The following is a 26,134-nucleotide window of genomic DNA, read 5'->3' on the forward strand; positions in this document are numbered from 1 at the left end:
GTACAATTGTTCACCCTCCGTCTTCATCACACCCACCCCACTCTCTAGGCGTACTAGGCCTACCTCTCATCCCCATCCCAAAATTCATCACCGAGTTACTACTACTCCTTCTCCTCCCCGCTCCCCTCCCTCCTGTAACATACCCTACCGGACTATGATTCCCCACCGGGGGAGCCGTCTCACCCTCCATATCATACAGCTGTATCCCCTTCCTGGCCAGTACACCTGACCAATACCTCATTTCCCCTGACTGGCCTGCACCCATGGCTGCTCGTCCGAGGGTGGGTTTCACCCATTTGAATCCGTCGATCACTATCATTTTTATCTGAGGGCCGTCGCCGGTTTGGCCAGGGTGGTTAGGATGGGTGGAGGAACGGGAACATAATGTTCTGAGGAAGGGGGGCCCAGGAAGGGAAGAGTCGGTGGAAGATTGGTAGGGAGGAGATGGAGGTGGAGTGAGGAGATGTGATGGGAAAAGGTTCAAAGGTGTTACAGGGGGGGAAGTAGATTGGTCTGAAGAGTTGCAGGACGGACTCCATTTTGGGACAGTCAACACCCTGAGAGGATGGTTTGTAGATGCCGGCGAGCGAAGGAGGACGTCCAGTCCCTCAAAGTCGCCGTCCAGACATGCGAGATGGATGAGCTCGGGGTGTATGTCGAGCGTGTCTGGCGGGATGGCTGTATCGGCCCGGGGCCAGCCTCGGGGTGCAAGGTAGGTGAGGGAACGAATTTGAGGGCCGAGGGTCGTCTGGAGGGCGAGACTCTGGTCGAATGGCATGAGCGGAGTAGGGGTGAGGATCAGACGGGTAAGAGACGGGAGGGAGGCCGTGAGTAAGGTGGAGACAAGGTCGCCACTGGGGACACCCTCCAATTTGAAGGTATGAAGTTTCGGCAGAGAGAGTTGCAAAGGCCGCTGTTCGCTGGTCTCACCTGGCTCTACGCTGATACCAGGGCCAACGACACCCAGCACCTCGAGATTCGGCAGCTTTTTCAAAAGCCCAACGAGCTCTCGTCCCATTCCTTCTCGCTCATCCACCCATACCCCTTGCAAACACTTTAACACTTTTGCAAACGCTGCCCACCCAATCTCCTCAAGCGGAATGCACTTTGTCTCCCTTTCACCCAGCTTGAGATGCGTGACGTTGGGCAGGAGCGGGAAAAGAGCCAAGCAAGACTGTTTCACCACCGTCCTATGCACCTCCAGCGGGATATGCGATAGATCGAGAGTAGTGACGTGTCTCCCGGGAAGAGAGAATGCATGGAGATTGATGTCTGACCATTTGGCATCGCCTTTGAGGACTGAAAACGTCAGTTGCTGGAGGTTGGTCGTAATGTTCGGGGACGCGTATAGGTATTGCAACACCACTGCCTAAAGGTGTCTCGTCAGCGCGACTTGGCCGCTCGGCACAACGAGCAGATGTACCTTCCACGCCTTGCAGACCGTGACAAGTCCCCAAGCCGTCCGCACGACATCGCGTCGTTCAGCCACCATGTTCGATTCCACCTCTCTGCCCCGCGCGCCGGTCCATGCGTCCCATGCAGGGCGATACTGCGCGCGGGGTGCGATTGGTGCGGGATAGGTCTGCGGAAGGGCGAGGCGGAAGTGGATGATGCGCCTGACGACCTCGAATGGGAGGGCTGGTAGCTGGGTGCGGTTTTCTGCCATTGTCGTCGCTGTCGGTGTCCGTATGGCCGTCCCAAGTGGCTGCATCGACAGATAATTACAAACGAGTCCGCCGGAGACTGGCAAGAGACCCGTCAAAACAATCCAGCTGGGTGGGGCCGGGGCGCAATCCCGACTACCACCGCCATACACCGACGCCCGACCGCCGACGGGTGTGGCCTGCTGGCGGTGTCTATGCATGGCTGGGCGTGCTGCCAGGGTGCATGCATGCTTGTGGCCGGCTACGCGGGGACAAGTGCATGCATAGAGTGTGCAGCGAGCGTGCCGTTCCCAGCCAATAGGAGGGCGTGCATTGTGCGGTTGCGCCCGCACTCGCTGCTGAGGTTGCTCGAATCGCCGCTGTGGCTCGCTGACCAACTTGCATCCATCCATCTCCTTGCAGTTTCGACTTTGCATCTATACATCCACCTGTATTCCAACACCATATCACCAGCCACAATGGCCCTTCCAACACTCCGCACCACGTTTGCCTCCTCGTCACGCGTAACACTCCACCACCTCTCTTTCCCAGCACGCTCACTGGCATACCTGCGCTGCGGTTCTTCTCTCGCCCAGCACTCGTCTTCCCAAGCCTACACCCCTACGCCGGCGTATTCTGGCCCGGTTGCCTCCTCTTCATCAAGCAAGGCCAAGGGCGGCGTCAAGGACATGCACGCCGCACCCAACCCTGCGCCTCCCGCTGCACCCGCCAAGAATGAAGGGACCGGAGAGAAGAAGGAGCCCAGGAGGAGGGTGCCGTTGAAGAGCCAGAGGAATGCGATCACCATGGTAAGTGCTCTGCATTCAATGTCCTATGGCGACGGCAGCTAACATTTTGTTTGGCCAATGCAGACCCCCACAGCCATTTCTCACCTTCGTGAACTGCTCGCTTCACCCACGGAACCTCGTCTTTTGCGAATCTCTGTAAAGTCTCGTGGCTGTGCCGGTATGGCCTACCACCTTGACTATGTTCCACCACCAGGCGGCAAGTTTGACGAGGTTGTCGAGCAAGATGGTGTCCGGGTGTTGATTGACAGCAAGGCGTTGTTCAGTATCATTGGAAGTAGGATGGACTGGAGAGATAACCGGTTGAGCGCCGGATTTGTCTTTGACAAGTGAGTGCGCTTTTGCCATGTTAAAAGATTGCGGATGACTAACATCCGAGTTACTTTAGCCCCAATGTTGTTGACACCTGCGGTTGTGGCGAATCTTGTAAGTTCATTCTCACTTTTACCATGTCTTTCCTAACTCGTCCTTTTCAGTCAACATTCGTTTCTAAACAGAAATCTACACAGCGTATGGAGGACATTTTAATAAGAACGAACGAGCACCCTATCAAATTCCCAGCCCAGTCAAAATCCTCATCTGTAACAATAGTAATGGCATCTTTATTTCATGCATTGGGTTTTGGAAAGATGCCAAGCCTATAGAGCTTCTCTTACGTGACCTTTTCTACGGATTCTGCTTGGCAGTGCGCTTGGTAGGGCGGATGGAAAGCCACGGCTGGTATGTGAAGAGGACGTGGCCTGTGATCTGTAAGGCGGTTCGCACAGGCCTGGCGAGAGTAATGATTAAGTCATGCTTCAACGACCGGTTGGAGACTGGAGAATGATCAGAGTACACCATGTCTTGATTTGATATGTTGTGGTAGACTCGGTCGATCACTTCTTCGGTATTCGAGTACAGTTCACAGAAGCCACACAGCTTACCAAACTATTTAATACGTCAAGTGAACTCACCGAGATCGGGACAACACTGGAAAAACAATCCCATTTCCAGATTAAAATACATTGGACTGCCCTTTCCTCAAAAATGTCTTCAAACTCAACTTGGGCCCCGCCCTGCTGTGCTTCATGCAGCATTACCGTCCTTGAAGACAGTTGATATGTCTCGAATCGTTCTGCATGCATGTCTCATCTTCGGCACTTTCAGATTTCAAACGTATTGACGTCAAAACCAGGATCTTTACAAACTTCGTCTCTGACCATTTCCGCCACAACTTCATCCCTCCTCCCATTTGCTGCTTCGTCACCAGTGTCAGTGACACGTTCGCTGATATTCATCACCTCTTCCACCTCAGATGTAGTCAGCGAGTCCTTCCAAGTCCCAAGCACAAGGTTATGAAGAACCATGCAAGCTTGAATGACTAGGTAAAGGCGGGCCTCATCCGTTATTGTCCGGCAAGTAAGATGATAGTCTTGTAAAATCCGCCAACGGTTTTTGAGGATACCAAAAGCCTGTTCAATCATTACTTGAGCTTTCGCACATTTATGGTTGAAGTAGGCCTGGGACGAGATGAGTCTGTAGAAATTTTGGTAGGAAAAAGACTCACTTTGTGTCCGACTTGCCTCCTCTCTCGCTTGAATAGAGGTATAACCGTGTCTGACGATTTCATACCAGCATCACCCAGCACATATTCCTTTGGAGAGAAGAACCGGTCGGGATTCCCGTGCAGATCTGACTGACCTTGGGCCATCTGGTCGTTGGCAACGGCAGAGTAGCTGAACCAGCCGTATCTAAATCTCTTCAGATGATCGACCACAGCGATCAGCTTAAAATAACCATCTCTCTCCTCGTAACACTGCATCGTATGTGCCTTTTCACTTCCAACTGTCGGTGCTTGATGCAAGACAATATCGGTTCCGTCGATGAAGCCGACACATGACGGTATTCCATACTGCGCGTACAATTCACGGGCAATAACTGCGCGCTCTTCCCCAGAAGGCCACGAAATGTACTTTTTCAAAGAGGATACGATGGCTATTAGCGATCGTTCCGTATAGAGGGATACACTGCCGTCTGTCATGCGCGTATGCGTATCAGTCCTGGATGTGAACTCCAAGATTAACGATTGAAGGTTCCCTTCAACTTACGGGACAGATTAAAATGATTCTGCACAGTGCGTATACTCTCGCCTCCTGCCATTCTATAGATGCATGTCGCTAGCTGCACCTTTGGCGGCGCCTGGGGCTTCCTCCCCTGCGATTTGAAAATGTCGTCATCTCCGAACAAGGCTACAACGCTCGTGAACTCTGCGCGGTTCATATGCAGGGTCTTGATTATCTTGTCATCGGTGGATGGCAGAAGAGAGGACCTCAGAAAAAGATAGTCGTGGTTCTCATAATGAGAACTATGAGGAATCCGTTGATAGTAACGGCTGTTTTCGTGTATTTTGCGTAAGGAAAGAAGAAGTCCGATTTGCCTTCGAAATAAGGAGCTGGATATGTAAGGCAACAAACTAGAGATACGGTTGTCAATTTCACGCAAAGCTTCCTGTTTTCTATTGAGATGGGGCATTGGTGGTATGGTGCAACGAAATTCACTTGGCCTTCTATTACTCTTTTTTAAAGCGACTTGTGATTACAGAGCATATAAAGACTTGCCCCAAATTCCAATGCGTCATTCAAAGTCGTACTCTAATCTCGTACTGAGAACACGAACGTGAGCGGAATCAAAACCAGATCTGGACTACTGTCAAATGACTTCATTCATTCAAGGGTCAGTCAATGTGTTCCAGTTACCGTCAATCAAATGACCGTTTGAAAATGGTCCAACGAAAAAAGGCCAAAATCACCCCGACAACGAACAGAAAAGTAGTTGCAACTTGCGACAAACCATTCGTACCTCGTCGGAGACCGGCCGATGTCCGTCGAGGGATTTGGGTCGAGCCTAGAATAAATGCAACCCGGAAGCCCATACCTGAATGGCATGACGGGATTTACGTGTGCCACACTCACCTCCTTCTCGCTACACAGATTTGTGACGATTTATATAAGCCTTCAGTATCAAGTCAGCAGGGAGGCAAGTCATACACGACCACTTATCCCAGACAGGCGATTCACTTCGAGAAAAGGAAAGCAACTGAAAAAAGTGGGGGATATAACTCGCCTATAATTTACCATCAACGATTGTCGAATCAGCCACGGAATGGTGAGAAGGAGGATCGAGGATGGAAGTTTGTATTTTGTAGGCGATCGGCGTTATAACCCAATATGAGTTGGGGTTGGAAATAACCTGTAAACACAAAGATCCATAAATAACACGGTCCATACTTTTAAGCAAAAGATCAGAAAACAAAAAAGGAATATTTTTGTTCCACCATACTACACATCCGTGAAACGATGCTTTGCTGCATACCGTTTAGAGGTGCGCATTGAACAAAGCCTCGGTGATGTATCCTGCTTGCAACTGGCGTCCACCAAAGAATCGACCATTGAGGCCCTTGACAGCTTTGATAGCGGAGTCAGTGTCAATGAATTCAATGTACACCTCGCCCTAGAAAACGACATCAGAACATGCTACTTTATTGGGGAAACAGAACGACATACTGCAGACATCTTCTCGACCTTAATCCTCTTGACTCTGCCGTACTTGGACTCAACTTCGCCCTTGACGTCTTCGGCAAGGTCCAGATCCCAGTTCCTCTCGGTTTCTTCTTCGGGATTAAACATGTTATGAACAACGATTCGAGGAGTAGGGTCCATCGCTGGTATCTTGGACCTAATTCACAGGCGTCAACACTCGACTCCAGTAAACGGATATCGGTGCACTTACTGAGAACCGTTAATCTTGGGGGCGGACAACGACAAGTTGACATTGGGCTCGGTCCTGGCGAGCTTAAACATGAGCTGTTGCCTCTGGTTGGCGTCAAGTCGGGTGCCATAGTTGCCACTATCTTCGATCAAGTCTGGTGTCTGGTAAGTACCGCGTTCTTGAATAGTCTGGACCTTGATGAGACGTCCTGCGAGGTCAAATCCAGCCATCGCATCAAGGGCCATTTGTGCAGACTTGACATCTTTGAACTGGACGTAAGCTGTACCCTTCCTCAGTCCGCTCTAAATCGTACATCAGCTAGGCCTTGACAAGTAATCAAACCATATGAACTTACAAGATCCGTGTGAAGATCGACAAACTCAATCTCGCCGAACGGCTCGAACACCTGCCTCACATCATCAGCGGTCAGAGAGAAAGCGAGATTGGAGACGAAAAGACGGTGATAAGGGATAGCAGCGTCCTTGTGAGCGTCGGGGTCAAGACCTGGGGGAAGAGCCAGACCGGTGGAGAGGGGAGGATAGTTCTGAGTGAACGGAACAGAAGAACGACCACCACCACCACCATGAGATCGCCTATGTATAAAGTCAGTCAGTTACCACTGGCAGGACTCAATCTATACTCACGCGTTGCTCGCAAGGGCAGTAGCAGTGATAAGTTCAGTGCCGGAATGGTTTCTTTCTGCCTCGGTAAGCATGATATTAATAGGAATACCCATGACAACCGTCCCAGAAAGCTAAATAGGTCAGATGGATATCTAATTGACTAATCATTGGACTTACAGCAAGAGCCTTGTTTACGAGGTCAACGCTATCCAACTCAACGTATCCGATACTATGAGATGTCAGCATCAACTGTGCAAGGCATATATACCTGAAGACTTACCCTTTGGACCTCCTAGCAACCTTGTCGGTCACAACTCTGGCGTCTCTAACAGCACCCCTGCCAAGTTTGTCTTCAAAGAACAGGCCGAGAACCTGGGAAGTCATCCTAGCAGAAAGTTGTGAGACAAAGATGGAACGAGCTTCAGAGTCTACCTCTTCAATCAAAGCCGTAGCTGGGTCACGAGGGGGAGGAGGCGGACGACGGGGAGGCGGACCGCGAGGACCCCCATACTCGGGCGAAAGACGACGGCGTCGTGGGGGCGGAGACCGCATCCGACCATCACGTTCAAGCTACGACGACAATTAGTATGATACTGCATAAGGATGTTTGGGGACTTACGTCTGCAAAATGCATTTCCCTACGCCTGTCATTTTCCCTACGCTCTTCTGCCATGTCCCTAGGCTCCCTACTCATAGGCCTAATGGGGGGCATCTCGTCCCTGTCGCGATGGCTCCTATAACTGCGGTGACTCTCTCTTGATCTGTCCCTATGGCTCAAGGGTCTACCCACAGACATTTCTCTCGATCCTCGACGATAATCGTCCTCGCCCTCTCGTTCACGCTCGCGTTCCCTCAATTCACGCTCCCTCCTTCGTCGATGCCTCTCCTCGCGTTCTTCCTCGGTCTCCTCCTCACGTCGACGGTGGCGTTCCTTACGTTCCTCTTCAGTTTCGTCACGGCGTCGGTGGCGGTGTCGCCTCTCTCTGTCCCGGTCCCTGTCTCCCCTATCACTTCTGTCACGGTCGTAGTCGCGGACGTCTTCAGGACGATATCGATGAGACCTGCCGGATACGTCACGATCATCTTCATCATCCTCACGATGGCGTTTCTCACGTTTACTGTACAGAGCAGTCAGAGACTGGGGACGAAAGACAGACGATGGCAACTTACGTGGTGAGCTCAGGAGTCTTGTCGCCACCATTGGCAGACTGGTAAGAAGACCTAGGTGGAGTTGCTGACATCTATTATGGACTTCGCTAAAATTAGATATAAAAAGTCTTTAAGAATGTTTAAGGAGTGAGGAAGGAAGATTGAGATATTTCTTGTCGCAAACGAAGTGACGAACCGTGAGCAACCAGCACACAAGAAAGCCTGCTGGCGGGATCAAATTCAACACGCCTGAAAAGCCGTGAGTGTGGCATTTTCATTGCTGCACTTCTGCAGTTGCTGCTGCACATTTCTTCCTCGCTCTTTTGCGTGCATCTCACCATCAGAAGTTGTGCAAGAATCATGAACATGTCCTGTAACTTCCAAAATGCCAGTTGAACATTCCAGAAACTGGAAGGTGTTGATTCAAGCGTATTCATCGATTAAATTATTTTATACGGGTAATATACAAACAAACTTCTGATCATATTCTACATTACTTAAACCCGGTAAATCTTACAGCCTCTTAGTTCCAGCAGCCACACCAGGAGCCGCAGCCTCAGCCTTCTGCTTCAACCTTTCCGCATCGACATCCGCATTTTGGACAGCAGGGTGATGCTGGCCAGTCACCGCAGGGTGGGCAGGGTCAATAAGGTTGAAGGCCGGTGACCTCCATTCCTTACCCGTACGAGCAGCGTCCTCAACCTTAAACGCTCGTTTGGCCCAAGACTTGCCACCGTCATGGGTGAGCTCGGGGTTAAGCTGACTGTCACGGTCGGTTACAATCTTGAAGGTACCAGTCTTCTCGTCGGCGGCAGCCTTCTTCTCCTGGGCACTCTCCTTCTTGCGGGAGTAGAGGTCTTTGAGAGCTTCAGTTCGGGTTGTCTCATCAGACTGTTTGGCCTCATCGACCTGAAAAAAAAATTGTGTCAGCAATACTTCAAAATCTTATGTAGTGTGATAGACTGACCCTGTTTCGGATCTCAACGAGTTGCTCATCAAGGTGACCAAGAGCGGTGTGCATGGCATTCTGCACAGCAGCAGTAATAGCCCTCTTAATAAGACCAGTGGCTGTAGATTTGATAAACTGTAATGTAATCAAGTCAGTATACCCCATTGTTATTATTGACTAGTGCTCACCTTGTAGAGTAAGTCGTGCTTGGAGTTCCTGATGGCGAACTTGAGAGTGTCAATGTTGACGTGAATGAAGTTGGTCTTGAAGACGGTGTCCCGACGGTTCTCGATAGACTCAAGCTCGACGTCAACGGAGATACCCTTTCCAGCAAGAATAACATCGGCAAGACCGTGGTCAGAAAGCTTGGGCCATCCGCTCTTACGCCTAAAGGCAAAGGCAACATCTCGGATGTCGGCCTGGATCTGACTGAGACTCAACCTGAACTTGTGGTGCTGGTTGTCCATCGTCTTGTTCAGCTTGGGGTAAGGGCTGAAAGAGAAGGAGTTGAAAGACTCGATGTGGACAATGTTGGGGAAAAGGTTAGGACCAGAAAGGATCAAGTCCTCAATAACCAAGTCGATGCTGTTGTCGGAGTACTCAGCGCGGGGAATGGGGACGTAGCTGACTTGCTTGAGAAGCATAGGGATCAAGACCTGTCGAACATCGTTCCAAAGCTTGGGCTTGAAAGTAAGGTTACCTTCGTGGTTGAAGAGCAAGTCTTTGAAGAATCGCTTGATGTCGTCACCAAGTCGGACGTTGAGCGGGTCTTCGCCAAAGGCTGTGAGCCAGACTTGGAGCTCGTCGAAAAGAAGTTCCTGGTGGGCCTTGTACTTCTCCTGGAAGAATCTTCTGCCAGACTCTCGAAGCTGCTTGGCCTCACGGTCAGAATCCTCGTCGAGGATGTAACCGGGCTCAAGAAGCACTCGGTGCATGTAGTCGTTGAAAGTGGTGAACCATTCGCGGAGCTCAGAGTCGTTCTGAACGTCGGTGTAGATCTGGTCGAGAGCAGAAAAGACGTTGTCGAGAGACTTGCCGTTGGCAAATCGTTCGAGAAGGGTTCGGAACTGGATAGTGGAGTCGCCCACGGCAGGGTCGTTGGAAACGGTTTGGGCAGACTCGGTGCCCTTGTTGGTAACGTGCTTAGCGTGACCTCGGTAGTTCTCGAGGGTGTCAAGGAGCCAAGTCATGGCCTCCTGGTAGTCCTTGTGACCCTGGCATTCGACGACAACCTAAAAATATTGGGTAAACATGCTGTCCTGTTGGTGCCAAAAGAGACAAGATATTTACCTTCTTAAGTCTGTAGATGAACTGATCTCTCCTCTCCTCGGGCAACTCATCGTTGACGAAGTTCTTGGACTTTTGAATGTAGTCGGCCGCCTTTTGCCTGTGTTCATCAGGGATTCGGTCCTTCAACTCGGCAACCTTGCCCCTGGCCTTCTGTTGGTTACCCTCGTCATTGGGATCGGGAAGGTTCTGGCCGGCCTGGGCACTAGCTGCATCCTTCTTGTCGTAGGCAGCACCCTTAACCTGCTCCTTCTGCTCAGACAATGAAGCATTGGGGTCACGGTTACCGGCCACATCTTGAGCGTGGGAACGAGCCTGCTGCTTGCCAGTCTCCTTGTAGTCTCTAGCGGAAGACTTGAGGTCCTGAGCCTTGGACTGGGCATCAGCCTTGGCTTCTTGAGCCTGGTTATAGGCCTCGCCAGCAGATCGAGAGTTGCCCTTGTCGTCAATGAGCCTAGAAAACAAATCAGCAAATAGGAAGGCGAAGAATGTATGAAAATAATAACTCACTGGGCATCTCGAGGGTCGTCTCTGGGGTGGTATCTAGCCTGGGTACCTTTGGGACCCTTGAGCTGGATGTCGGGGGTCTCGTTGGGACCAAGCCTCTTACCATCGGCACCGATCCACTCATGAGAAGGAGCTTCCTGGTCAACGGAGTCGAGCTTTTCTTGAGAGGGTCGAGACTTGTCGGCAGCCTTAGTCGCGGCGGTAGCGAAGATATCTCGGCCAACGATGCCAAAGTCTTTCAGAAGTTTTCGGGCTTCAGAGTTGGTAAGGAAGAGAGTGATGAGGACACGAATGTGGGAAGCGGCTGCAAAATAAATGTTAGTCGAGTTCCTAGACAAATGGGCAAACCCAGTTCACTCACCAGTTTTGCCATCTTGCTTGGCCTGTTCACTGCTGACGGGAATGACACCATCTTGCTTAGCTTTTGAAACATCACTATGATATGATGACCAGACAGCATTTTGGAAAAGCTCATCAGTGTTCTTCTCGTGAACGATCATGCGGAGAGTCTCGAGAGTGTCCCTAAAGTCATCGATGAGGACTCGTCCTTCGGGTGAGAGCTTTTGGAGGTCGACAGGGGAGTGGCCGATGGCATATTCGAGAACAGAGCCGATTTGTTCATTGTCAGGCATACGACTGCGGAACACAGACATCTTAAGTATTTTGCAAAATCAATGGTATCGAGATATTTAAACTCACCCATCCCTAAAGGCCTGAATCGCACCGAACAACTTCATTCTAGACTGAACATCGCCCTCAACCTTCTCCCCGGAGACGGCACTAGTAACACTCATCTTGCCGGGGTTATGGGAAATTTCGGATCTGGTGGCTGCTACACTCATTGTGGGAAAGTAATCTGGGAAGGATAAATGTGAGAAGGAATTCACTTGCAAGGAGGTCCGACCAAGAGAAAACTCACAGCTACAGTAGTGGTATTGATGGGTAAAGAGACAAGTTGTTATGTGTAAACAAAAACCTGAGAATCGTGAGGAAAAAGGGGGAAGGATGGGAAGGTGGCACTGTTCTTAAGTAGGAAAGAAGAAAGCTACCATAGTGGAACGGAAGTTGGCTTCATGACATCATTTCAATAATTGGATTATGACGAGCGTCATATTCCTGGTCCTCAAAAAGGCACTGCGATGGTGATGGCATGATACGGGGGGGCAAGTGATAAAGTTTCGCAGTGGCCTAGTCCGCTGCTTGGCCTAATAAAGTAATAACTTCTTGTTTACCTCTTGGGGCCTGCCACCGCCTGGACGCGATCCCCAAATTATTCCAAAAAAGAAATGCGCTAATAGACGTGCACAAACAGGAATGAAATTCATCTGCATAAAAAGATGCCAACTGCGGTGCCGATGACGTCAATGATGCTGGAGGTGATCACCCTCCACCGCCAGCTCGGCTGTTGGTTTCGGAGTGCAGTTTATCTCCGCTCGCGTGGGATCAGTGGATGTACAAAAGGATCAGGAGTCCAGCCAGTCAGAGATGACGATATAAGGCTGCTGCTGAGCTCATATCAGTCGATCTGATTCTTGGGTGCGTTCATCGTTTGTTGCTGCGCGCTGCTGAGGTGGTTGCCAGTGCTCATCTATAACTTCCTGTTCCTGCTGTCTGGTTAATGATTGATGACAAGCTGGGCTTGGGCGGTGAGCAAAACGATGATGATGTGCTGCTCAATTAGTTGGGGAGCCAAGAATGAAGGTTAATTATGGTGAACACTACAACGAGCGAAGCAAATGGTATGACAAACGAATTTTGATGAATTGTTTTGTCGTCAGTGTTTGACAGATGAGTCTTTGTATTCAATTCTTACTTCTGTCTCTGGTCTCTTGTAATTAAAAAAATTAAGTGATGGGGCTGCTTGCCTGGTGATGAACTATTGAGAAGGTCTGTTTGGACTGATGAATTTTACGCTACATGAACTTCTATTTGCCAGCATTGATGACATGTTCTGTCAATTTAATTTTCTTTCGGGGACAAAAACGATTGTATTACAGCCATTAATCAAGAGACTGCTACATCCTCTGATTAACGCTTTCAGAGATGGCCATAGGAAATGATGGAAAACAAATGCGAGTGAGAAGAAGCGGGATTTTGTAGCTCCTACCACACAACTACCTTTTCAATCCCTCGTAAAGATATGGAAGAAGAGAGTGTAAGTAAACTGAACAAAATCACCCATCCGGGACTACTGGCATCGAAAACGGACCATGCCAGTTATCATATACCATAAAGGAAGTCGACTGCTTGACAACATGCCAGAAGATGTCACTTCCATTGAAGCACAAATCTATATATAGTATGCACAACGACACTATTGTTTCCCTTACATGAAATCGTCATCTCCAAGGACATCGTCGTAAGCCTCAGTGTCAACCTTGGATAATACCTTGGCAGCGCCGAGCTTGGGCTTTGACGCAGCCTTTTTCTCGTCAGTCATGTAAAGTAGCCCCGTAACGAAAGCTGCTCACCTTCTTCTTTCCACTAGCCTTTTCCCTCTCTTCCTGTTGCTTGGTGTTACCCAACACACTCAAAGCTGAAGACACCTTCCTAGTCTGAACAGCGGTAAGCGCGGCACTAATGTCCTTGGCAAGCTGCTCGACAAAGTGAGCGTAAAGAGGGTTGGACTCGTGCTTCTTAATGATAGAAGTGTAGATGTTTTTGGAGAGTTCGGAAAAGTCGTTCTTGGTAGAGGGATGGGCGGAAAGAACACTCTTGAGAGCATCACCCTCTGTAAGATGTTAGCAGCTGTACACATATCCAGAGATGCGGAAATACGGACCGTCACCCAAGTCGACAGCACCCATGAGATCAGAAGCCACGGCCAAGTCTGCTTCTTGCTCTTTCTCCCTAGCCAACCGCCGCCTCTCTTGCTCAGTCATAGTGTACATCAAGTCATTGTCATCGTCCACTCCCTTCTCCTTCTATGCTGTCCGTCAGCAACCGGCCGTCTCGCCTTCATAGCAGTGCCGTCACTCACAGCCTCCTTGGCAAGCCTCTCCTTTTCGGCAAGCTTTTGCTTGAGAGTACCCTTCTTCTTAGCTGGTGCTACGGCAGCAACCTTGGTCGCCTGTGGCTTCTCATCCTCAGATTTGTCCCAGTCGTCGTCCTAATTCCACGGGCCACGTCAGTACATTAGTGATTTACTCAAGTTGTGATATAGACAGACACTGTCATTATCTTCGGCATCCTCATCGGCCCACTTCTTGGCGGGAACCTTGGGAGGGAGAGTTACAGCAGGGGCAGCGGGGGCGATAGTCTCATCAGCATCTGTTGATAAAGAGCGAATCGTCAATTACAATCTTGCGGATGTATGCCTTGCCGACTCACCCCAGTCGTCGTCAGACATTTTGGCCAGTGTTTTTTTAGTCGGTTGGGGTGGATTAAATACTTCAAAGGCCTATGCTGGTCTTTGCAGGGTGTTCAATGTAATCCGTTCTACTATAAAAAAGATGGCAACTTCTAACAACAAACCTCCATACAAATATGTCTTTGTCTGAAATTGATTCCGTTCAGCTTTTCCCTATTTTATCCCACCTCCACCGGCCGGGGATTCGCCCGAAATATATAGAGGAATGCAAAGCGGTCTGTTGACAAGCATAGTTGAGGTGTAAAGCCCGGAAAAAGGCTCAAAAAGCTATCCCAAGGTCTTGACATACAGCAGCATGTCTCACTCACCTCATCCCCTGGCAACTTTGGAGCAGATCGTCTCTACACCTTCAGCTGCAGATGGGATTCCAAGTGATGTGGAGGATGATCTGCGCGTAGCAGGGTGCATGCTAATACAGGAAGCGGGCGTGATGTTGAAGCTGTGAGTGATACCAATGGTCCAATGAATATGTGGCACTTGTTGACCTGCAAGTAGGCCGCAAAGTACCATGGCAACAGCTCAAGTTCTGTTACATCGGTTCTACTACGTTTCCTCCATGTGCTCTTTTGGTGTCAATGTGAGTTTATGATTGTGATTAGAAACGAAGCATGGCTGATTCGCTTTGTGAAACAGGACATATCAATATCAGCTCTCTTCTTGGCATCTAAACTCTGCGAGAGTCCTGTTCGTTTACGAGATCTGATCAACACTTACCTTTACCTCCTGGCTCGTACTCAACATCTTCTTAATCTTCCAGCCGATCAGCCATTCCATCCAGGTCTTTTGTCGCAATCGGATGAAAGTGAGAAAGACAAGTTATGGGAAGGATTCAAGTTCAGCGTACCGGGGTTCCACGACGAGATATTCTGGGATTGGAAGGACGTTATTACGGCGTCAGAAATGCAGGTTCTCAAGAGACTGGGGTTCAACATGCAGGTAAATTCAATTTTAATTCAGCTGGCTGTCTATTTCTAATGTTCTGCACAGGTTGACTTGCCGTATAACCATATGATTAACTATCTCAAGATTCTAGACCTGGTATTCGAAGACGATGTCACTCAAATGTGTTGGTCTATCTTGAATGACATGTACGTCTTGTTCATGCCCAGATAGCCCGTCATTAACAGATTGCAGGCTTTTGACACCCCTCTACGCTATCCACCCTCCTCACACTATCGCTTGTATATCTATTCTTCTCACTACACGTCTTCGCCGTATTCCTCTTCCGCCCAAATGGTATCTCCTCTTCGACGTATCTTATGATGAGATCTGGTCTGGATGTGGCGTCGTAATGAGACTATGGATTGACTGGGGACTCGATCGGCCAAAAGGTGTCATTCAAAGAAACAAAAGGACGGTAAATGAAGAAGAGGAAGGAAGAAAAATCAAGGAATCTAGATGGAGAAGAGCATGGGTACTAGCTCAGTCTAGAAAAGCGGTAAGACGGTGGGTTGAAGGGCTGGAGAAGGCGTAGGTTGGTATTTTTGTGTCTTCTATGTTGTATAAGCATATATATATATATCCTTGCATGCTCCATCTCAAGTACATTTGCCGGAATTTTTCAAGGAAGGCTGGATATCCGTTGCCACCGTCGATACTAATATAATGATATCGCACGCGTTCCTTCGGCAGACGACAAACGCAGTCAGGAACGGTTGTTGCCGGAAACGCTTCTCTCATTTTCCGCTCGTCAAGTCCATCGAGGATCGATGGGTCGTGTTTATTGTTTTTCAATTTACATCTATTTCCAGGTATTGCAAGCAAACTTTACGCCTTTCATCTCCTCTACACCTAGTCACATTCTCATTCCTTCGAATTGCGTCAATACTCCACGCAAGTCAACATGGTCTTCGGTCGTCTTGTCCACTTCACCTTCGACGCCCTTGCGGTGTCCACTATTCTTGCTGGCGTCAAGAAGACTACTGGCTTCGCGTAAGTACATGATACAAGAGTGCGAGTAATGCTGACGGTGTCTCTGGTACCTCTATCGATACCCTTATCGCTAACTATCACTCTTGGCGACATCCTCACAAATGTTGACGTTCGCTTCACCTATAACGTCAAACCTATCTGTGACTTCTTTTAGCCCTGCCACCGATCTCATCCCCGACTCCTCTATCAAGTCCATCACCGACTCATATCTCGGTGTCGGCACAACCATTTTTGACATTGTTGCTGGACAAGCGGTGACCAGTCAATATTTTAAGCGAACATAAGTAACCTGCAATTATAGCGCAACGATGATGGAGAAGATATCATGCAATTAGGCAAGCAGAAACCTCGGAAATTGAAACCACAGGGAGGGGACAATGGATACTGTGGCGTTGGTCTAGAGCGAGGATGCCGTGCTTGGCCGTGTTTGAGAGTAGGAAGCAGGCATGCTGCATGTAACATTCTCTAATACACGTTGCTAACGAGCTCCAAGATGTACGCTGAGACGGAGAAATAAATAACCCAAACAGATGCCAGCCGAAAAAAACAACAACACAAAAACAACACATGTTCAACAACTATTACTCCGCGATCGTGTGGCTTGTAGTGACAAACACCTGCGTCGGCCCCTTGATCTTGTGTTCGGCAGTCTCGAACGGACTTTTGAACCTTTGCACCACGCTCGGCAGACCCGACAGGTCGCTCAATCTGGCAATCTTTGTCTTATCAGCTACCTCTGCGAAAGGCGCATTGACTTTTGTCCTGCCAGAATAGCCAGAACTGGAATCGTCGTGATTGTCGCTGGGAGGGGAAACTTGCATCTCGAACCCACGGGGATTGGTCATGAGACCTATGGCTTTGGATTCATCACCAATGTTGAGACGTTCGCCGAGTTCCATGAATTGCTTGGCGGAGTAACCTTCGGGAGGAGGTCTGTTGTAGGGGACAATGGGTTGGACGTCTTGATTACCGGTGGGAAGAGATTCGGATGTCATGTTTCGGGGGAGAAGGACCTGGGAGGCCAATGTTAACCCATATTACGGCTTTCAACTGATTAAGAGAACTCACAACAACGGAAAGACAGGTAGCACAGAACAATCCGAGCTGACCACTGAGATACAGGGTGTCTGACCAGAAAGGACTTTTGTTCACCCTCTGCTCTGCGGTAAATGCGTCGGCTGAAATGATCAACTGAGGACGAATGTCAGTTTGGAAATGCAAGTACTACAAACCTTAAACTTACGAAACAAATGCTGTAGACGAGACGACAAGCAGTACGAATCTCGTTCATCTCTGAAAAGAAATGCAGTCTTTCGAGCACCTCGGCGTTGGCGCCTTGGCGACGGACGTTTTTGAGGAAGGAAGGGAAAATGAGACACAGGCCGACAGAGGCAAAAGCTAGCCTTGACAGGAGATTAACAACAAGATCATATGCCAATTGTCTTATACACTCACAAGATACTCAAGCTCGAACCAACGCAGAAAAGATATGCCCTGATCATGTCAAGGTTGGTGTTCTCGATATGCACAGAGGCGATTAAGAGAGCAAAGGAGCAAATGAAGAGGCCGATCCAAGCCTTGAAGAAGCCGGAGCGCAGCCAGGATGTTTGAGGTCCTCCAGGCGTATTTATGGATTTGATCAGGTAACCCCAATACAAGAACTTTTTTTGGGATCAAGTCAGCACTGGATATCACTGTTGGAAACAGCGAAGACCTACCTCCTCAAGATGGACACCCTGTAAAAAACCCCAAGCAACCGTGATGAAGTACAGACTAGTCTTAAAAAGATTGTAATGGGTTTTGCTGTAAAGCTGGTAAGGAGTGACGATAGTCTTTTCAAGAGCGGGGTAGTAAATCCAGTACTCTGAGTATAGGACATGTACATCAATCCATGTATAGACTGACCTTTGTATCAGCAAATGAAAGCGGATGCTATGTACCTGACGCTCACCTTGTAGACCTGCTACTGAGAGTAAGAGAATATGGCACATCATTGCTCGGAACCAGTTGTCCTTGCTGTAAAGAAGACACCTACGCGGATCCGTTAGTCAACACTTCATGCTAAACGGAAGAGGAGCTCACCTCCAGCGGTCGTAGTGCCATGTGTGCCAGAAGATGAATAGTAAACCGGTGAGAGAGGTAAGGGCCGAGAAGGCCATGGCTGCTGGTCTGTGAATGGCTTAGCTATTGTGCCACACTCGACCCCAATCGATAACCCACGTTGTCATCTTTTACAGGTTGCCAATCGGATTAGGTCCCCAGCGCGAAGAGACGTGTATTACAGGTGGTTAGCTGTAACGTAAGTGCTCGCGTATAGCTAACGTTCGCCACAGTAGTAGGTTGATCTGGTTAAAAGCCAATGATAGGAGCGGCCCCATCTCAATGTTATATACCACCGAAATTATCGATCCAAAGTGTTCCCAGGCCAATGATCACATGTCGATATCCGAGACATCCTCCTTCACACCTTCTTCATTACAATCGGAGTGTGGGTGAGGACAAAGGATTATCCCTTCCACAGCGGTCTGACGTGTCTGAACAAGACAGAGTTGATCCTTCATCAAGGATTGCCTTTCCGAGTCCTGATCAGGCCATCAGAGAGAACGGTTTAATGGTCATGCCGCTCAAGCTAGAAGCGGAGATTACAGAATGGAATTTGTTGTTACGTGTGTATGATGTGTGAAATAGCCTCCCTTTGAGTGAAAGGGATGTGTTTCGGATTCGGCATTCGGCCATTCTGTTCGTGCCTTATATATGACATATAACCTTCTTTGTTCCATTTCATGTTCCCAAGCAAATCAAGATAGGCAATTATTCCACATTGGTTATTCGTACGCTGTAGCGAGGAGAGGGGTAGACGGTGTCAGAGGATATGGCAGGGCGACGAGATAATCCACTTTCCGCAACCAGCGAAGACTACTACGCGCAAGCTCATTGACGGCTGATGCACTCGTGGTACTACTGATGAATATTTGAAGTTTAAGCTTACCGATGTGTGATTGACATTCGCATTTCCGCAGCCTTTGAAGTACAAGGAACGAAGAGCTTTTCCGCATTCCGAAGGATGTAAGGATGATAGACGATAATATAAGAGCCCTGCCTTATTCTACCACCGGCTACAATAAGTGATGACGTGATAATAGTTCTGCGTTCGCTCTTTTCAATGATCTAAATATATTGTGGTGTAGGCCCTTTTTCCTCACTTCCTATCGCATTCTTTGAGACCGTACGTGTTGTACGTAACCTAATTGAGAGCGATAGCAAGGAATGGACATCCAACATGAAAGTCAATAAGGATGGTGAAAATAAAAAAGGAGATACGTAGTGAATAAGGCAAAAAAGGAACGCGCGTCGTGCGCTCCGTCGCATCTCTTCCGAATCGCGCACAAAAAAGCAGTAACGAACACATGTGGATACATAAACACTTTATTCCGTCTTTATCACACAACACACACATATATATTAGACAAACATGTAGCATGATAGGATGCTGTGTTTGTGGAAGTGAAATCACTTTCTGCTTGTCGACAGTAGCGGGTGGTAGGGTTCGCTCGTTCACACCATGCCCGGCTGCGGCCAAAAATGTTCTCGGCAATAGAATAATGATCAATAAATGATCAAAGGCTTCTCCCCCGGCTTTCGCTATCCAATCTCATGAGATGATTTCGATCATGGCAGTTTGCGTCGCATAATAAGGCATAAGCTCGTCTGCAATAATAAACGATAATATTACGTCCCGAAATGGCTATTTTACAGTTAAATACCCGAGATGTGATGATATTGATTGTCCGTAATGTGGTGAGTACAAATGAATGCCTTGAGTGAAATGCAATAGAAGAAATACAACTGCGCTCCTCGTGGAGTCGCCTTTCGTGAATCCCGAGCACCCCTTTCGATACCCTTTAATATCCCCCTGGTCCACTCTGATCTGCTTCTCGCATCCTTCCACGCCCGACGGCAGTATCCGTACCATCATCTCTCCCAGATCTCGATTGTCTTCTCGAGGTATTGCTGCTACCTCCTCCTTCCGTTCTTGTGCTTCGAGTGCGAGGACGGTTTCGTCGCATGAATGTGAGGTAACGCGCGAATCCTTGTGGGCTAGAGGGGCTTTCGGAGGACAAAATTTGGGAGCTCTGGGTAGAGGAAGGAGACGGTTGAGGGTTGTTGAAGTCTGAGTGATTGACAAGGCGTAAAATTAGCACTCATAAATGATAGTATGTTAGTGCGTACCTTTACGACACAACGGACAGCTCGAAGAGACTTGCAGTAACCTATCGAAACCATTCGTCAGCCAGGTCTCCCAGATTTTCTTCCACTGTAAAAACGTACCAAGGGTCGATGCACCCCCTGTGGTACATATGTTCCCGTTTGCACGGCAAAACTCTCAAGTCATCCCCATCCTCAAACTCAACCAGACAAATCGGGCAAGTCTGTCCATCCTCAGCTTCCACTTGTTCCAGATGCACCATTGTAGTCGCAGCCGCTGTAGCTGCTACCTCCTCCGATTTACCGCCACTACCACTAGCTTGCGACTCTGACCTATCCCTTAACAGCTGAGGGACGCTTTCACAAGTATCCAGAGCAGTGTGGAATGACACTTCTGTATCGCACTTGGATATCGGCCGCCTCTTGCTTTCCCTATTCGGGAATGCGTCCATATCGATGCCGTCGCCCCTTTCGATCTGCGACATCGGTAATGTCTCCCCAGTATCCTTGAGAGATATCCTCTTCGTTCGGTTGCTGGAAGATTTCCCGTTTGATGTGTGAAATTTGATGACGGGGAATGTATCAAGCATTGCCTGTGCCAGTCCTCCAGCAGTACTTTGACCCCCATCTGCATGCTCATCCTCTCTTCTTCCATACCGCTCAGGATGTCGAAGGGCTCGCCTGCCGCCCATGATGAGCATAATGAGGAATACGACCGATACAACTCCAGTGATGGTGTAAAGAACGATCATGGGTGTAGACGTTCTCTTATTATGGGAAGAATCTGATGAAGTCGAAGTGGTGGCATTGGGGATATAAGTGGATGTGGCTTGGCCAGTAGAATTGCGAGCGGTGAGTGTACCTATAAGATAGGTTTTGGTGGCAGGATAATTTCCTGCTAATGATTGGTTGACATCGAGAGCCGATTGGTTGAGAAGTGTAGCGTTGTAGTTCGCAAAGCTCTCGTTAGTGTGTACAAATTGATTGTTGATCACCCTTAGAAGCATTTAGTCAATGAAAAGTGCCCTGTAAGGCATAAGAATATACATACCTTGCAACTTGGACATTCTTCGTCGCAAAAACGTCTAAGGGCTTTTCGAAATCTGTGATGTATTCGGAATTGAGAAGACATGTCTGAGATCTCGTAGTGTAGAGAAGCTATTGTATGTCAACTATGTTCCTCTGCTACATCAAAGTCTTGTAGGCTCACAGCGGAAGAAGCACCTCGATCTCTCGCCAAGGTGAATATATCTTGACTTTGGTCAGTCTATTCAAAGAGTTTTTCGAAATCAAGCAACTTACCCCATTCCATACTGGCAATAGTCTCATTCGTGTCGCAGCTAATGAATGCTATCCAAGGGGTTGTGGTGGTGATATTACTGCCCATTGTCGATTCTGAAAAGTGTACCAAAGCTCCCGAGGTCGTTCCGCCAGTGTCAACATCCGCTCTTAGTTGAAACGACCTAAGGTAAATAATGGATGAGCTTTGCGTCATAATACGAGACACAGACAGCAATGACTTACACCCCACCACTGTATACGCCCAGCGGATCCGTCCATGCTATAGCGATTGTTGAAGAATCCGTCAGGTTCAGGCCAGACGTATCGTTTACTGGCAGAGCCGGGATGTAGGCTAAACATGGTAGGTGGTTGAATAGAAATCCAGCAACGACTAACGCCCTACCATAAGAGGATAGGTCTCTGGTGAGCATACTGAAAGGCAGACAAAAGCGGTGCAGAAGAGGCTGTTTGCGAAGGCAGAAGATCTGGCCTGTCGTCCGCCTAGCCTTGTGGTAGACCGAAAATAGAACGGAATTGTTTGACTATTTTGCGCGAAGGATGACAGTGGGTGGACGATGGGAGATTAAAAGGGGTGGAGGTGGGTGTCGAGGAAGCTCGAGGTTTGCTGGGTTAATTGAAGCACAATAGTCGGAGTTTCACGCCGTACGCAGTCAGCGATTGTGGGCCTGCGGGACACAAAGGAAAGGTACGGGAGTATCGCGTGAGATGAATGCCGCTGCGGGTGCGGGTTGGGCGGTTGCGTGAGGTGGACGGCTGTTCGCTGGCAGTGAGCTAGCTGTTGGAGGACTGCAGCGGGTTAAAAGGCATGAGCAAGTATCCGCCTCGAATGCAAGTGTGAACATTATTTTATTATGCATCGTTGGCCGAATTAATGTAAGCCTGATGATGTCGTTGCTCGCGGAAACATAAACTCAGGGACCACAGATTTACTCTCATGGCTTCGTGCCTAGCCCAGATCAACACGGCAGCGGAACCAAATTTTAATCTCCGGCAAAATCGATAACAACCACCCAAATGCTACTCCGCTCCGTCCAGCAAGCCAGCGAACTTGAACTATCGGAGCCTGACTCTGTTCGTACTGAAAGAGCAGTCCGGCCCAAAGGAGCAATATTACCAGTGTCAACAGCCATGATGCTTGCCAACCAACCTTTTCTACTGCGAATCCCACTCAAACGACAGGCAAAGACGCGTTCGTTCTGCTGCTTCTCTGCAACTTGTAAAAGACGAACTGCGAAAAAGCCCTTTCGGATACTGTTTTGCGGCTCAGACGACTTCTCTGTAGCTTCCTTAAAAGCAGTATATGAAGCGAAAGGTATGCCAAAATTGTGTCTTGATGGTTTAGCTGGAGACTGCTTATGATTTGCCGTAGACGTTTGGTCTAGCATTGACGTAGTGGTGCCCGCTGAAAGGGAAATTGGGCGAGGAGGGAAGCATGCGCATCACGAAAAGTACACCCGTAAGCAGAAATTGCAGGATCTCTGGAAGGGCTGACTAAACTTTGGATCGGCAAGCGGCACTACGCCTGTACGCCGAGCAGAATAATCTCCCCGTATCGACCATTCCATCTACCGGCCTCAAAGCCTGGTCTCCACCCGAACCTTTCACTTCGTCCGATCTCAACTCCTCACATATGTTGTTAACAGCGTCTTTTGGACACATTATCCCTCTCCGACTCTTGAAGCTCTTCCCTCCGATTCAACGGCTGAATGTACATCCGTCTCTCTTACCTAGATGGAGAGGAGCTGCTCCTCTACAATGGACTATTGCGAGTGGAGATGAAGAGACAGGGGTTAGTGTGCAGACGCTGGTGCGGTATGCGCTAGGTGTTGATGCAGGCGATATATTGGGAAGAGCTGAGGGTATCGTGAGTACTGTACCTATTGCAATCCATGGAGAAAAAATGATACTCATGTCAAATTCAGAAAGTCCCTCACGATACTAGGTATGAGACTCTCTTACCTTCCTTAGCAGGGGCAGGAGGCAAGCTGTTAGTTGATGTGCTGCGAAAAATCCAAAATGGAACTGTAAGCTGTTCTGCATCACTGTGGTGATGATTTTACTGATATCGCATGCCAGGTAACCACGGCAGCCCAGGACGAGAGATACATCACTCTCGCCCCTAAGATCACTCATGAAACTTCTCGAATAGATTGGGAAAAACATACAGCAGAGATGATTGACAGATTACATCGTGGATTCACCCATCAAGTATGTATAATCCTCTCCTCTTAAATTAATGTTGACAAACGGATTTACAGTATCCACTCTGGACCTCCTTCCTCGACACAACAGCCCAAATCCTCTCTCTCCATCCCATCCCCCGTCTCTCCCTTCCTATGCCCCTTTATCAACCAGAAGCAATAACGCCCGGCACTGGGATACTTTACAGGCAAGGCAAGTCACGCCGACTATTCGTAGCTTGTGCTGGGGACAGTTGGTTAGAAGTTCAGGAGATCAAGGCGGCGGGTAAGAAGGCTTTGGGTATCAAGGAGTGGTGGAACGGATTACCAAAACATGTGAGGGAAAGCGGGAAAGTGACGTTTCGGTGATTCTTGTGTTTCTGATAGCAGTCATCCATACTTCTGATACAACGGCTTTTTTTTTCAGTGGGCATGAACGAGATGCACTGTACATCGCCATTAGGAGCAGATAAAACACAAGTCCTTTGCGGGATAGACGTCACTCTGTTGGTAAGCGCGGCATGTTATGCAAGTTTCCCTTATCATCATCCGTGAGACCGGTTGGCACAGAGGCCAAAGGGATATGTGATTAGGAGACGCCAAGGCAAGGAAAGGCTAAGAATACATACACTACCAACACTATCGTGCCGTAATCATACAATGCTCGATGCTCTATGCCTTTTGCAGATGTCAAGGATGCGTCAAAAATCCCCGCCAACTGTCTAAACTATTTCAATAGTTCTTACCGCTCTCTCAATACCCTCCACCGGCTCTGCAGGTGTCGGGGGTGTTCTCGGTGTACCATTCAGAGAAGCATATCTCTCAAACATGGGGATCGTACGATGTCCCTCTGGAGCAGCAGAGGTGCTCTCCTGTGTTTGACGCTAAATGTAGCGGGTTAATAACAAGAGGATAGATAGAAAGTAGTCGAGACGTACCAGGGCAGAACGGGAAAGGCCCGATTCAAGACCTTCTAACAAGGCGCAAGCTTTCTATATAATTGTGAGCTATTGTCAAGCAGACTAACCCGAGATAACTCACACAAAGATCATTTGAAGAGATGTAACCACAACGCAAACAAGTCTGCAATGCCTTCATACCTCTTTGTACACTTTGCTCAAGCACAAAGGATTCACCAGAGTGAATGATGTCGACAATAGCGCTAGGTCGGACGGCTTCGAGATCCTTGAGGAAAACTCGGGCATGTCCTCTGTAGGCTAGAACAGGTTATCAATTTTGACCAAAGATGGCTCAACCAAAATACTCACCATCAGGAGAGTAGATACACTCGGTTGAAAAGTACGTGAGCTTTTTGAAGTACGCATACCTATTGCCTGTGAGAATTTGCTGCTACACTTGCGATTCATGAACCTACATGACAATTTCCTTCTCGTAAGCATATTTGAAAGGCTTGCTTCTCTTGATCGTATCCTCAGACTGGGTCGTAACAGCTGTACACCTCGCCAAACGGGCAATATCGCCTCTCATGACTGAGCGGAAATCAGCGATGGGGACTTGTTCATTTGTTGCTGTGTTTTACTGACTGTTCATCAAGACAGTTTCAGCAATGTCATCCGCATTGTGTCCGGTTACAATATGGTCGACTCCTAATTGGGCGGCCCCACGGTCCAATGCCTGGCGACGGAATACACCACAGAAAGTACCTATAAATATGTCAATTTACGATTGAAGAGAGAAAGTATCCTTCAACCCATACAATTGTTCTTCTTGCCGACTTGTTCTACAATCTTGTCCATCGTCCACCCGTAAAGCTCAGAGTAAGATAGGATCTTGAGCGGAAGTCCATACTCTGCTTGATTTTGCTTGACAGTCTATCCAACAAATCAGCCAAGAGGCAACGGACGATTGGAATTGCACTCACCTCTAAAGAGTCGTCTCGATATCCGGTGATACCTTCATCTATTGACAGTAGATACAGATCCAGTCCATAGTCATATCGCTTGTTGAGAACTGAAAGGACGTGTGCAAGAACAGTTGAGTCTGGCAAAATTCAAATGAGCCACAAACCTGATATTACATAAATTAACATACCTTTCCCACCGCTAGCTCCTATAGCTACCCGTTCCCCTCGCTTGAAAATCCCTTCTCCCTCTACGATTGTGTTGTGTACCTCGGTCTCGAAAACTTCGAAAAAGCAGTCCTTGCAAACCTGTTGACCAGTTTTCGGTCGCTTCACAAGAGCTCTAGCGGTATGGCACAATGAACAGGGTGTAGGCGGCATGGCTTCAAGTTGATCGGGCGGTCACAGCTGCTTGCTGGTATACAAGCTGTCTTTGCGAAAAAGATAATAGCCATTCGTACAGTTGGGTGGCAAAACAAATCTTCGTGCCTAATGTGCTGAAAAATGGCTGGTTGGCGTGCCTAAGAATCGCTCCAAGTGACATCACGATATTTTTTATAGCCGGTGGCCCC

General features: G+C 48.6%; 12 protein-coding genes and 1 pseudogene across 12 annotated transcripts in view; 5 read left to right on the top strand and 8 right to left on the bottom strand.

The window, feature by feature from the left end:
• Window positions 1-1,707, bottom strand: part of CNE04040 (expressed protein) — a 1,811-nt gene extending 104 nt beyond the window's left edge. Inside the window, exons 1-2 of the mRNA XM_571056.1 lie at window positions 1,424-1,707; window positions 1-1,369 (exon numbers count right to left, since the gene is read on the bottom strand). The exon at window positions 1-1,369 is cut by the window's left edge and continues 104 nt beyond it. Coding sequence (XP_571056.1) covers window positions 11-1,369; window positions 1,424-1,666 — 1,602 coding nt within the window. The 5' untranslated portion in view covers window positions 1,667-1,707 and the 3' untranslated portion in view covers window positions 1-10. The remainder of the gene's footprint in view (window positions 1,370-1,423) is intronic.
• Window positions 1,708-2,057: 350 nt separating this feature from the next.
• CNE04050 (iron ion transport-related protein, putative) lies at window positions 2,058-3,067 on the top strand. Its single transcript, XM_571058.2, has 4 exons — window positions 2,058-2,452; window positions 2,516-2,778; window positions 2,838-2,875; window positions 2,926-3,067. The coding sequence occupies exons 1-4, from the start codon at window positions 2,123-2,125 to the stop codon at window positions 2,940-2,942; spliced, it is 648 nt and encodes a 215-aa protein (XP_571058.1). The 5' UTR covers window positions 2,058-2,122; the 3' UTR covers window positions 2,943-3,067.
• Window positions 3,068-3,551: 484 nt separating this feature from the next.
• CNE04055 (hypothetical protein) lies at window positions 3,552-5,062 on the bottom strand. The gene is made up of 3 exons (XM_024658542.1): window positions 4,537-5,062; window positions 3,996-4,462; window positions 3,552-3,948 (listed from the first exon to the last, which is right to left on the bottom strand). Exons 1-3 carry the CDS (start codon window positions 4,958-4,960, stop codon window positions 3,592-3,594), a joined length of 1,248 nt encoding a protein of 415 aa, XP_024514389.1. The 5' UTR covers window positions 4,961-5,062; the 3' UTR covers window positions 3,552-3,591.
• Window positions 5,063-5,064: 2 nt separating this feature from the next.
• On the bottom strand, window positions 5,065-8,140 carry CNE04060 (conserved hypothetical protein). Its single transcript, XM_024657277.1, has 11 exons — window positions 7,990-8,140; window positions 7,439-7,937; window positions 7,100-7,389; window positions 6,997-7,048; window positions 6,841-6,950; window positions 6,552-6,789; window positions 6,218-6,498; window positions 5,992-6,163; window positions 5,552-5,938; window positions 5,401-5,440; window positions 5,065-5,145 (listed from the first exon to the last, which is right to left on the bottom strand). Exons 1-9 carry the CDS (start codon window positions 8,058-8,060, stop codon window positions 5,804-5,806), a joined length of 1,848 nt encoding a protein of 615 aa, XP_024512936.1. The 5' UTR covers window positions 8,061-8,140; the 3' UTR covers window positions 5,065-5,145; window positions 5,401-5,440; window positions 5,552-5,803.
• Window positions 8,141-8,309: 169 nt separating this feature from the next.
• CNE04070 lies at window positions 8,310-12,540 on the top strand (annotated as a pseudogene).
• CNE04080 (conserved hypothetical protein) lies at window positions 8,387-11,969 on the bottom strand. The gene is made up of 8 exons (XM_571062.1): window positions 11,631-11,969; window positions 11,411-11,567; window positions 11,073-11,347; window positions 10,715-11,015; window positions 10,208-10,658; window positions 9,106-10,149; window positions 8,936-9,052; window positions 8,387-8,877 (listed from the first exon to the last, which is right to left on the bottom strand). Exons 2-8 carry the CDS (start codon window positions 11,551-11,553, stop codon window positions 8,482-8,484), a joined length of 2,727 nt encoding a protein of 908 aa, XP_571062.1. The 5' UTR covers window positions 11,554-11,567; window positions 11,631-11,969; the 3' UTR covers window positions 8,387-8,481.
• An 82-nt stretch (window positions 12,541-12,622) lies between the features above and the next one.
• CNE04090 (expressed protein) lies at window positions 12,623-14,164 on the bottom strand. Its single transcript, XM_571064.2, has 6 exons — window positions 14,042-14,164; window positions 13,881-13,981; window positions 13,692-13,820; window positions 13,494-13,635; window positions 13,183-13,442; window positions 12,623-13,133 (listed from the first exon to the last, which is right to left on the bottom strand). Exons 1-6 carry the CDS (start codon window positions 14,058-14,060, stop codon window positions 13,038-13,040), a joined length of 747 nt encoding a protein of 248 aa, XP_571064.1. The 5' UTR covers window positions 14,061-14,164; the 3' UTR covers window positions 12,623-13,037.
• Window positions 14,165-14,313: 149 nt separating this feature from the next.
• On the top strand, window positions 14,314-15,619 carry CNE04100 (cyclin-dependent protein kinase regulator, putative). The gene is made up of 5 exons (XM_571066.2): window positions 14,314-14,522; window positions 14,577-14,658; window positions 14,715-15,017; window positions 15,069-15,169; window positions 15,216-15,619. Exons 1-5 carry the CDS (start codon window positions 14,377-14,379, stop codon window positions 15,553-15,555), a joined length of 972 nt encoding a protein of 323 aa, XP_571066.1. The 5' UTR covers window positions 14,314-14,376; the 3' UTR covers window positions 15,556-15,619.
• A 155-nt stretch (window positions 15,620-15,774) lies between these two features.
• Window positions 15,775-16,574, top strand: CNE04110 (hypothetical protein). Its single transcript, XM_571068.2, has 2 exons — window positions 15,775-16,013; window positions 16,168-16,574. Exons 1-2 carry the CDS (start codon window positions 15,925-15,927, stop codon window positions 16,295-16,297), a joined length of 219 nt encoding a protein of 72 aa, XP_571068.1. The 5' UTR covers window positions 15,775-15,924; the 3' UTR covers window positions 16,298-16,574.
• On the bottom strand, window positions 16,463-19,052 carry CNE04120 (expressed protein). Its single transcript, XM_571194.1, has 8 exons — window positions 18,234-19,052; window positions 18,096-18,182; window positions 17,965-18,044; window positions 17,732-17,913; window positions 17,469-17,674; window positions 17,257-17,416; window positions 17,082-17,204; window positions 16,463-17,026 (listed from the first exon to the last, which is right to left on the bottom strand). Exons 1-8 carry the CDS (start codon window positions 18,239-18,241, stop codon window positions 16,595-16,597), a joined length of 1,278 nt encoding a protein of 425 aa, XP_571194.1. The 5' UTR covers window positions 18,242-19,052; the 3' UTR covers window positions 16,463-16,594.
• Window positions 19,053-19,460: 408 nt separating this feature from the next.
• Window positions 19,461-22,342, bottom strand: CNE04130 (conserved hypothetical protein). The gene is made up of 7 exons (XM_571193.2): window positions 21,744-22,342; window positions 21,522-21,682; window positions 21,430-21,470; window positions 21,271-21,377; window positions 20,343-21,215; window positions 20,244-20,284; window positions 19,461-20,184 (listed from the first exon to the last, which is right to left on the bottom strand). The coding sequence occupies exons 1-7, from the start codon at window positions 21,929-21,931 to the stop codon at window positions 19,916-19,918; spliced, it is 1,680 nt and encodes a 559-aa protein (XP_571193.1). The 5' UTR covers window positions 21,932-22,342; the 3' UTR covers window positions 19,461-19,915.
• Window positions 22,343-22,550: 208 nt separating this feature from the next.
• Window positions 22,551-24,146, top strand: CNE04140 (methionyl-tRNA formyltransferase, putative). Its single transcript, XM_571069.2, has 6 exons — window positions 22,551-22,833; window positions 22,891-22,977; window positions 23,033-23,385; window positions 23,444-23,545; window positions 23,598-23,729; window positions 23,780-24,146. The coding sequence occupies exons 1-6, from the start codon at window positions 22,650-22,652 to the stop codon at window positions 24,068-24,070; spliced, it is 1,149 nt and encodes a 382-aa protein (XP_571069.2). The 5' UTR covers window positions 22,551-22,649; the 3' UTR covers window positions 24,071-24,146.
• CNE04150 (mitochondrion protein, putative) lies at window positions 23,803-25,986 on the bottom strand. The gene is made up of 9 exons (XM_024657278.1): window positions 25,754-25,986; window positions 25,584-25,702; window positions 25,419-25,533; window positions 25,246-25,365; window positions 25,077-25,191; window positions 24,970-25,028; window positions 24,743-24,918; window positions 24,640-24,693; window positions 23,803-24,585 (listed from the first exon to the last, which is right to left on the bottom strand). Exons 1-9 carry the CDS (start codon window positions 25,941-25,943, stop codon window positions 24,424-24,426), a joined length of 1,110 nt encoding a protein of 369 aa, XP_024512937.1. The 5' UTR covers window positions 25,944-25,986; the 3' UTR covers window positions 23,803-24,423.
• Between the last annotated feature and the right edge of the window lie 148 nt (window positions 25,987-26,134).

This window comes from Cryptococcus neoformans, assembly GCF_000091045.1.
Source record: "Cryptococcus neoformans var. neoformans JEC21 chromosome 5 sequence".
Classification (NCBI taxonomy): domain Eukaryota; kingdom Fungi; phylum Basidiomycota; class Tremellomycetes; order Tremellales; family Cryptococcaceae; genus Cryptococcus; species Cryptococcus deneoformans.

Bases quoted from the DNA above. Each gene is read 5' to 3' on its own strand.
- CNE04050 (XM_571058.2), top strand. From the start codon at position 2,123: ATGGCCCTTCCAACACTCCGCACCACGTTTGCCTCCTCGTCACGCGTA. The intron at 2,453-2,515 runs GTAAGTGCTCTG...TGGCCAATGCAG, and splicing joins AGAGGAATGCGATCACCATG to ACCCCCACAGCCATTTCTCA. The intron at 2,779-2,837 runs GTGAGTGCGCTT...GAGTTACTTTAG, and splicing joins GCCGGATTTGTCTTTGACAA to CCCCAATGTTGTTGACACCT.
- CNE04055 (XM_024658542.1), bottom strand. From the start codon at position 4,960: ATGCCCCATCTCAATAGAAAACAGGAAGCTTTGCGTGAAATTGACAAC. The intron at 4,463-4,536 runs GTAAGTTGAAGG...CGCGCATGACAG, and splicing joins GAATCATTTTAATCTGTCCC to ACGGCAGTGTATCCCTCTAT. The intron at 3,949-3,995 runs GTGAGTCTTTTT...ATCTCGTCCCAG, and splicing joins GGAGGCAAGTCGGACACAAA to GCCTACTTCAACCATAAATG.
- CNE04060 (XM_024657277.1), bottom strand. From the start codon at position 8,060: ATGTCAGCAACTCCACCTAGGTCTTCTTACCAGTCTGCCAATGGTGGC. The intron at 7,049-7,099 runs GTAAGTCTTCAG...GACATCTCATAG, and splicing joins GTTGCTAGGAGGTCCAAAGG to TATCGGATACGTTGAGTTGG. The intron at 5,939-5,991 runs GTATGTCGTTCT...GTCGTTTTCTAG, and splicing joins AGGTCGAGAAGATGTCTGCA to GGCGAGGTGTACATTGAATT.
- CNE04080 (XM_571062.1), bottom strand. From the start codon at position 11,553: ATGAGTGTAGCAGCCACCAGATCCGAAATTTCCCATAACCCCGGCAAG. The intron at 11,016-11,072 runs GTGAGTGAACTG...TTTATTTTGCAG, and splicing joins CAAGCAAGATGGCAAAACTG to CCGCTTCCCACATTCGTGTC. The intron at 10,659-10,714 runs GTGAGTTATTAT...TTTGTTTTCTAG, and splicing joins GACGACCCTCGAGATGCCCA to GCTCATTGACGACAAGGGCA.
- CNE04090 (XM_571064.2), bottom strand. The intron at 13,443-13,493 runs GTCCGTATTTCC...AACATCTTACAG, and splicing joins TGCTGTCGACTTGGGTGACG to AGGGTGATGCTCTCAAGAGT. The intron at 13,134-13,182 runs GTGAGCAGCTTT...GACGAGAAAAAG, and splicing joins AGGCTAGTGGAAAGAAGAAG to GCTGCGTCAAAGCCCAAGCT.
- CNE04100 (XM_571066.2), top strand. From the start codon at position 14,377: ATGTCTCACTCACCTCATCCCCTGGCAACTTTGGAGCAGATCGTCTCT. The intron at 14,523-14,576 runs GTGAGTGATACC...ACCTGCAAGTAG, and splicing joins GCGGGCGTGATGTTGAAGCT to GCCGCAAAGTACCATGGCAA. The intron at 14,659-14,714 runs GTGAGTTTATGA...TTTGTGAAACAG, and splicing joins TGTGCTCTTTTGGTGTCAAT to GACATATCAATATCAGCTCT.
- CNE04110 (XM_571068.2), top strand. From the start codon at position 15,925: ATGGTCTTCGGTCGTCTTGTCCACTTCACCTTCGACGCCCTTGCGGTG. The intron at 16,014-16,167 runs GTAAGTACATGA...GACTTCTTTTAG, and splicing joins AAGAAGACTACTGGCTTCGC to CCCTGCCACCGATCTCATCC.
- CNE04120 (XM_571194.1), bottom strand. The intron at 18,045-18,095 runs GTGAGCTCCTCT...GGATCCGCGTAG, and splicing joins TGGCACTACGACCGCTGGAG to GTGTCTTCTTTACAGCAAGG. The intron at 17,417-17,468 runs GTGAGTGTATAA...TCTCCTGTCAAG, and splicing joins GGTTCGAGCTTGAGTATCTT to GCTAGCTTTTGCCTCTGTCG.
- CNE04130 (XM_571193.2), bottom strand. From the start codon at position 21,931: ATGCTCACCAGAGACCTATCCTCTTATGGTAGGGCGTTAGTCGTTGCT. The intron at 21,471-21,521 runs GTAAGTTGCTTG...ACCAAAGTCAAG, and splicing joins TATTGCCAGTATGGAATGGG to ATATATTCACCTTGGCGAGA. The intron at 21,378-21,429 runs GTGAGCCTACAA...GACATACAATAG, and splicing joins ATCGAGGTGCTTCTTCCGCT to CTTCTCTACACTACGAGATC.
- CNE04140 (XM_571069.2), top strand. From the start codon at position 22,650: ATGATGCTTGCCAACCAACCTTTTCTACTGCGAATCCCACTCAAACGA. The intron at 23,546-23,597 runs GTAAGCTGTTCT...ATCGCATGCCAG, and splicing joins GAAAAATCCAAAATGGAACT to GTAACCACGGCAGCCCAGGA. The intron at 23,730-23,779 runs GTATGTATAATC...ACGGATTTACAG, and splicing joins ATCGTGGATTCACCCATCAA to TATCCACTCTGGACCTCCTT.
- CNE04150 (XM_024657278.1), bottom strand. From the start codon at position 25,943: ATGCCGCCTACACCCTGTTCATTGTGCCATACCGCTAGAGCTCTTGTG. The intron at 25,192-25,245 runs GTCAGTAAAACA...ATTTCCGCTCAG, and splicing joins TGAAACTGTCTTGATGAACA to TCATGAGAGGCGATATTGCC. The intron at 25,029-25,076 runs GTAGGTTCATGA...CACAGGCAATAG, and splicing joins TACGAGAAGGAAATTGTCAT to GTATGCGTACTTCAAAAAGC.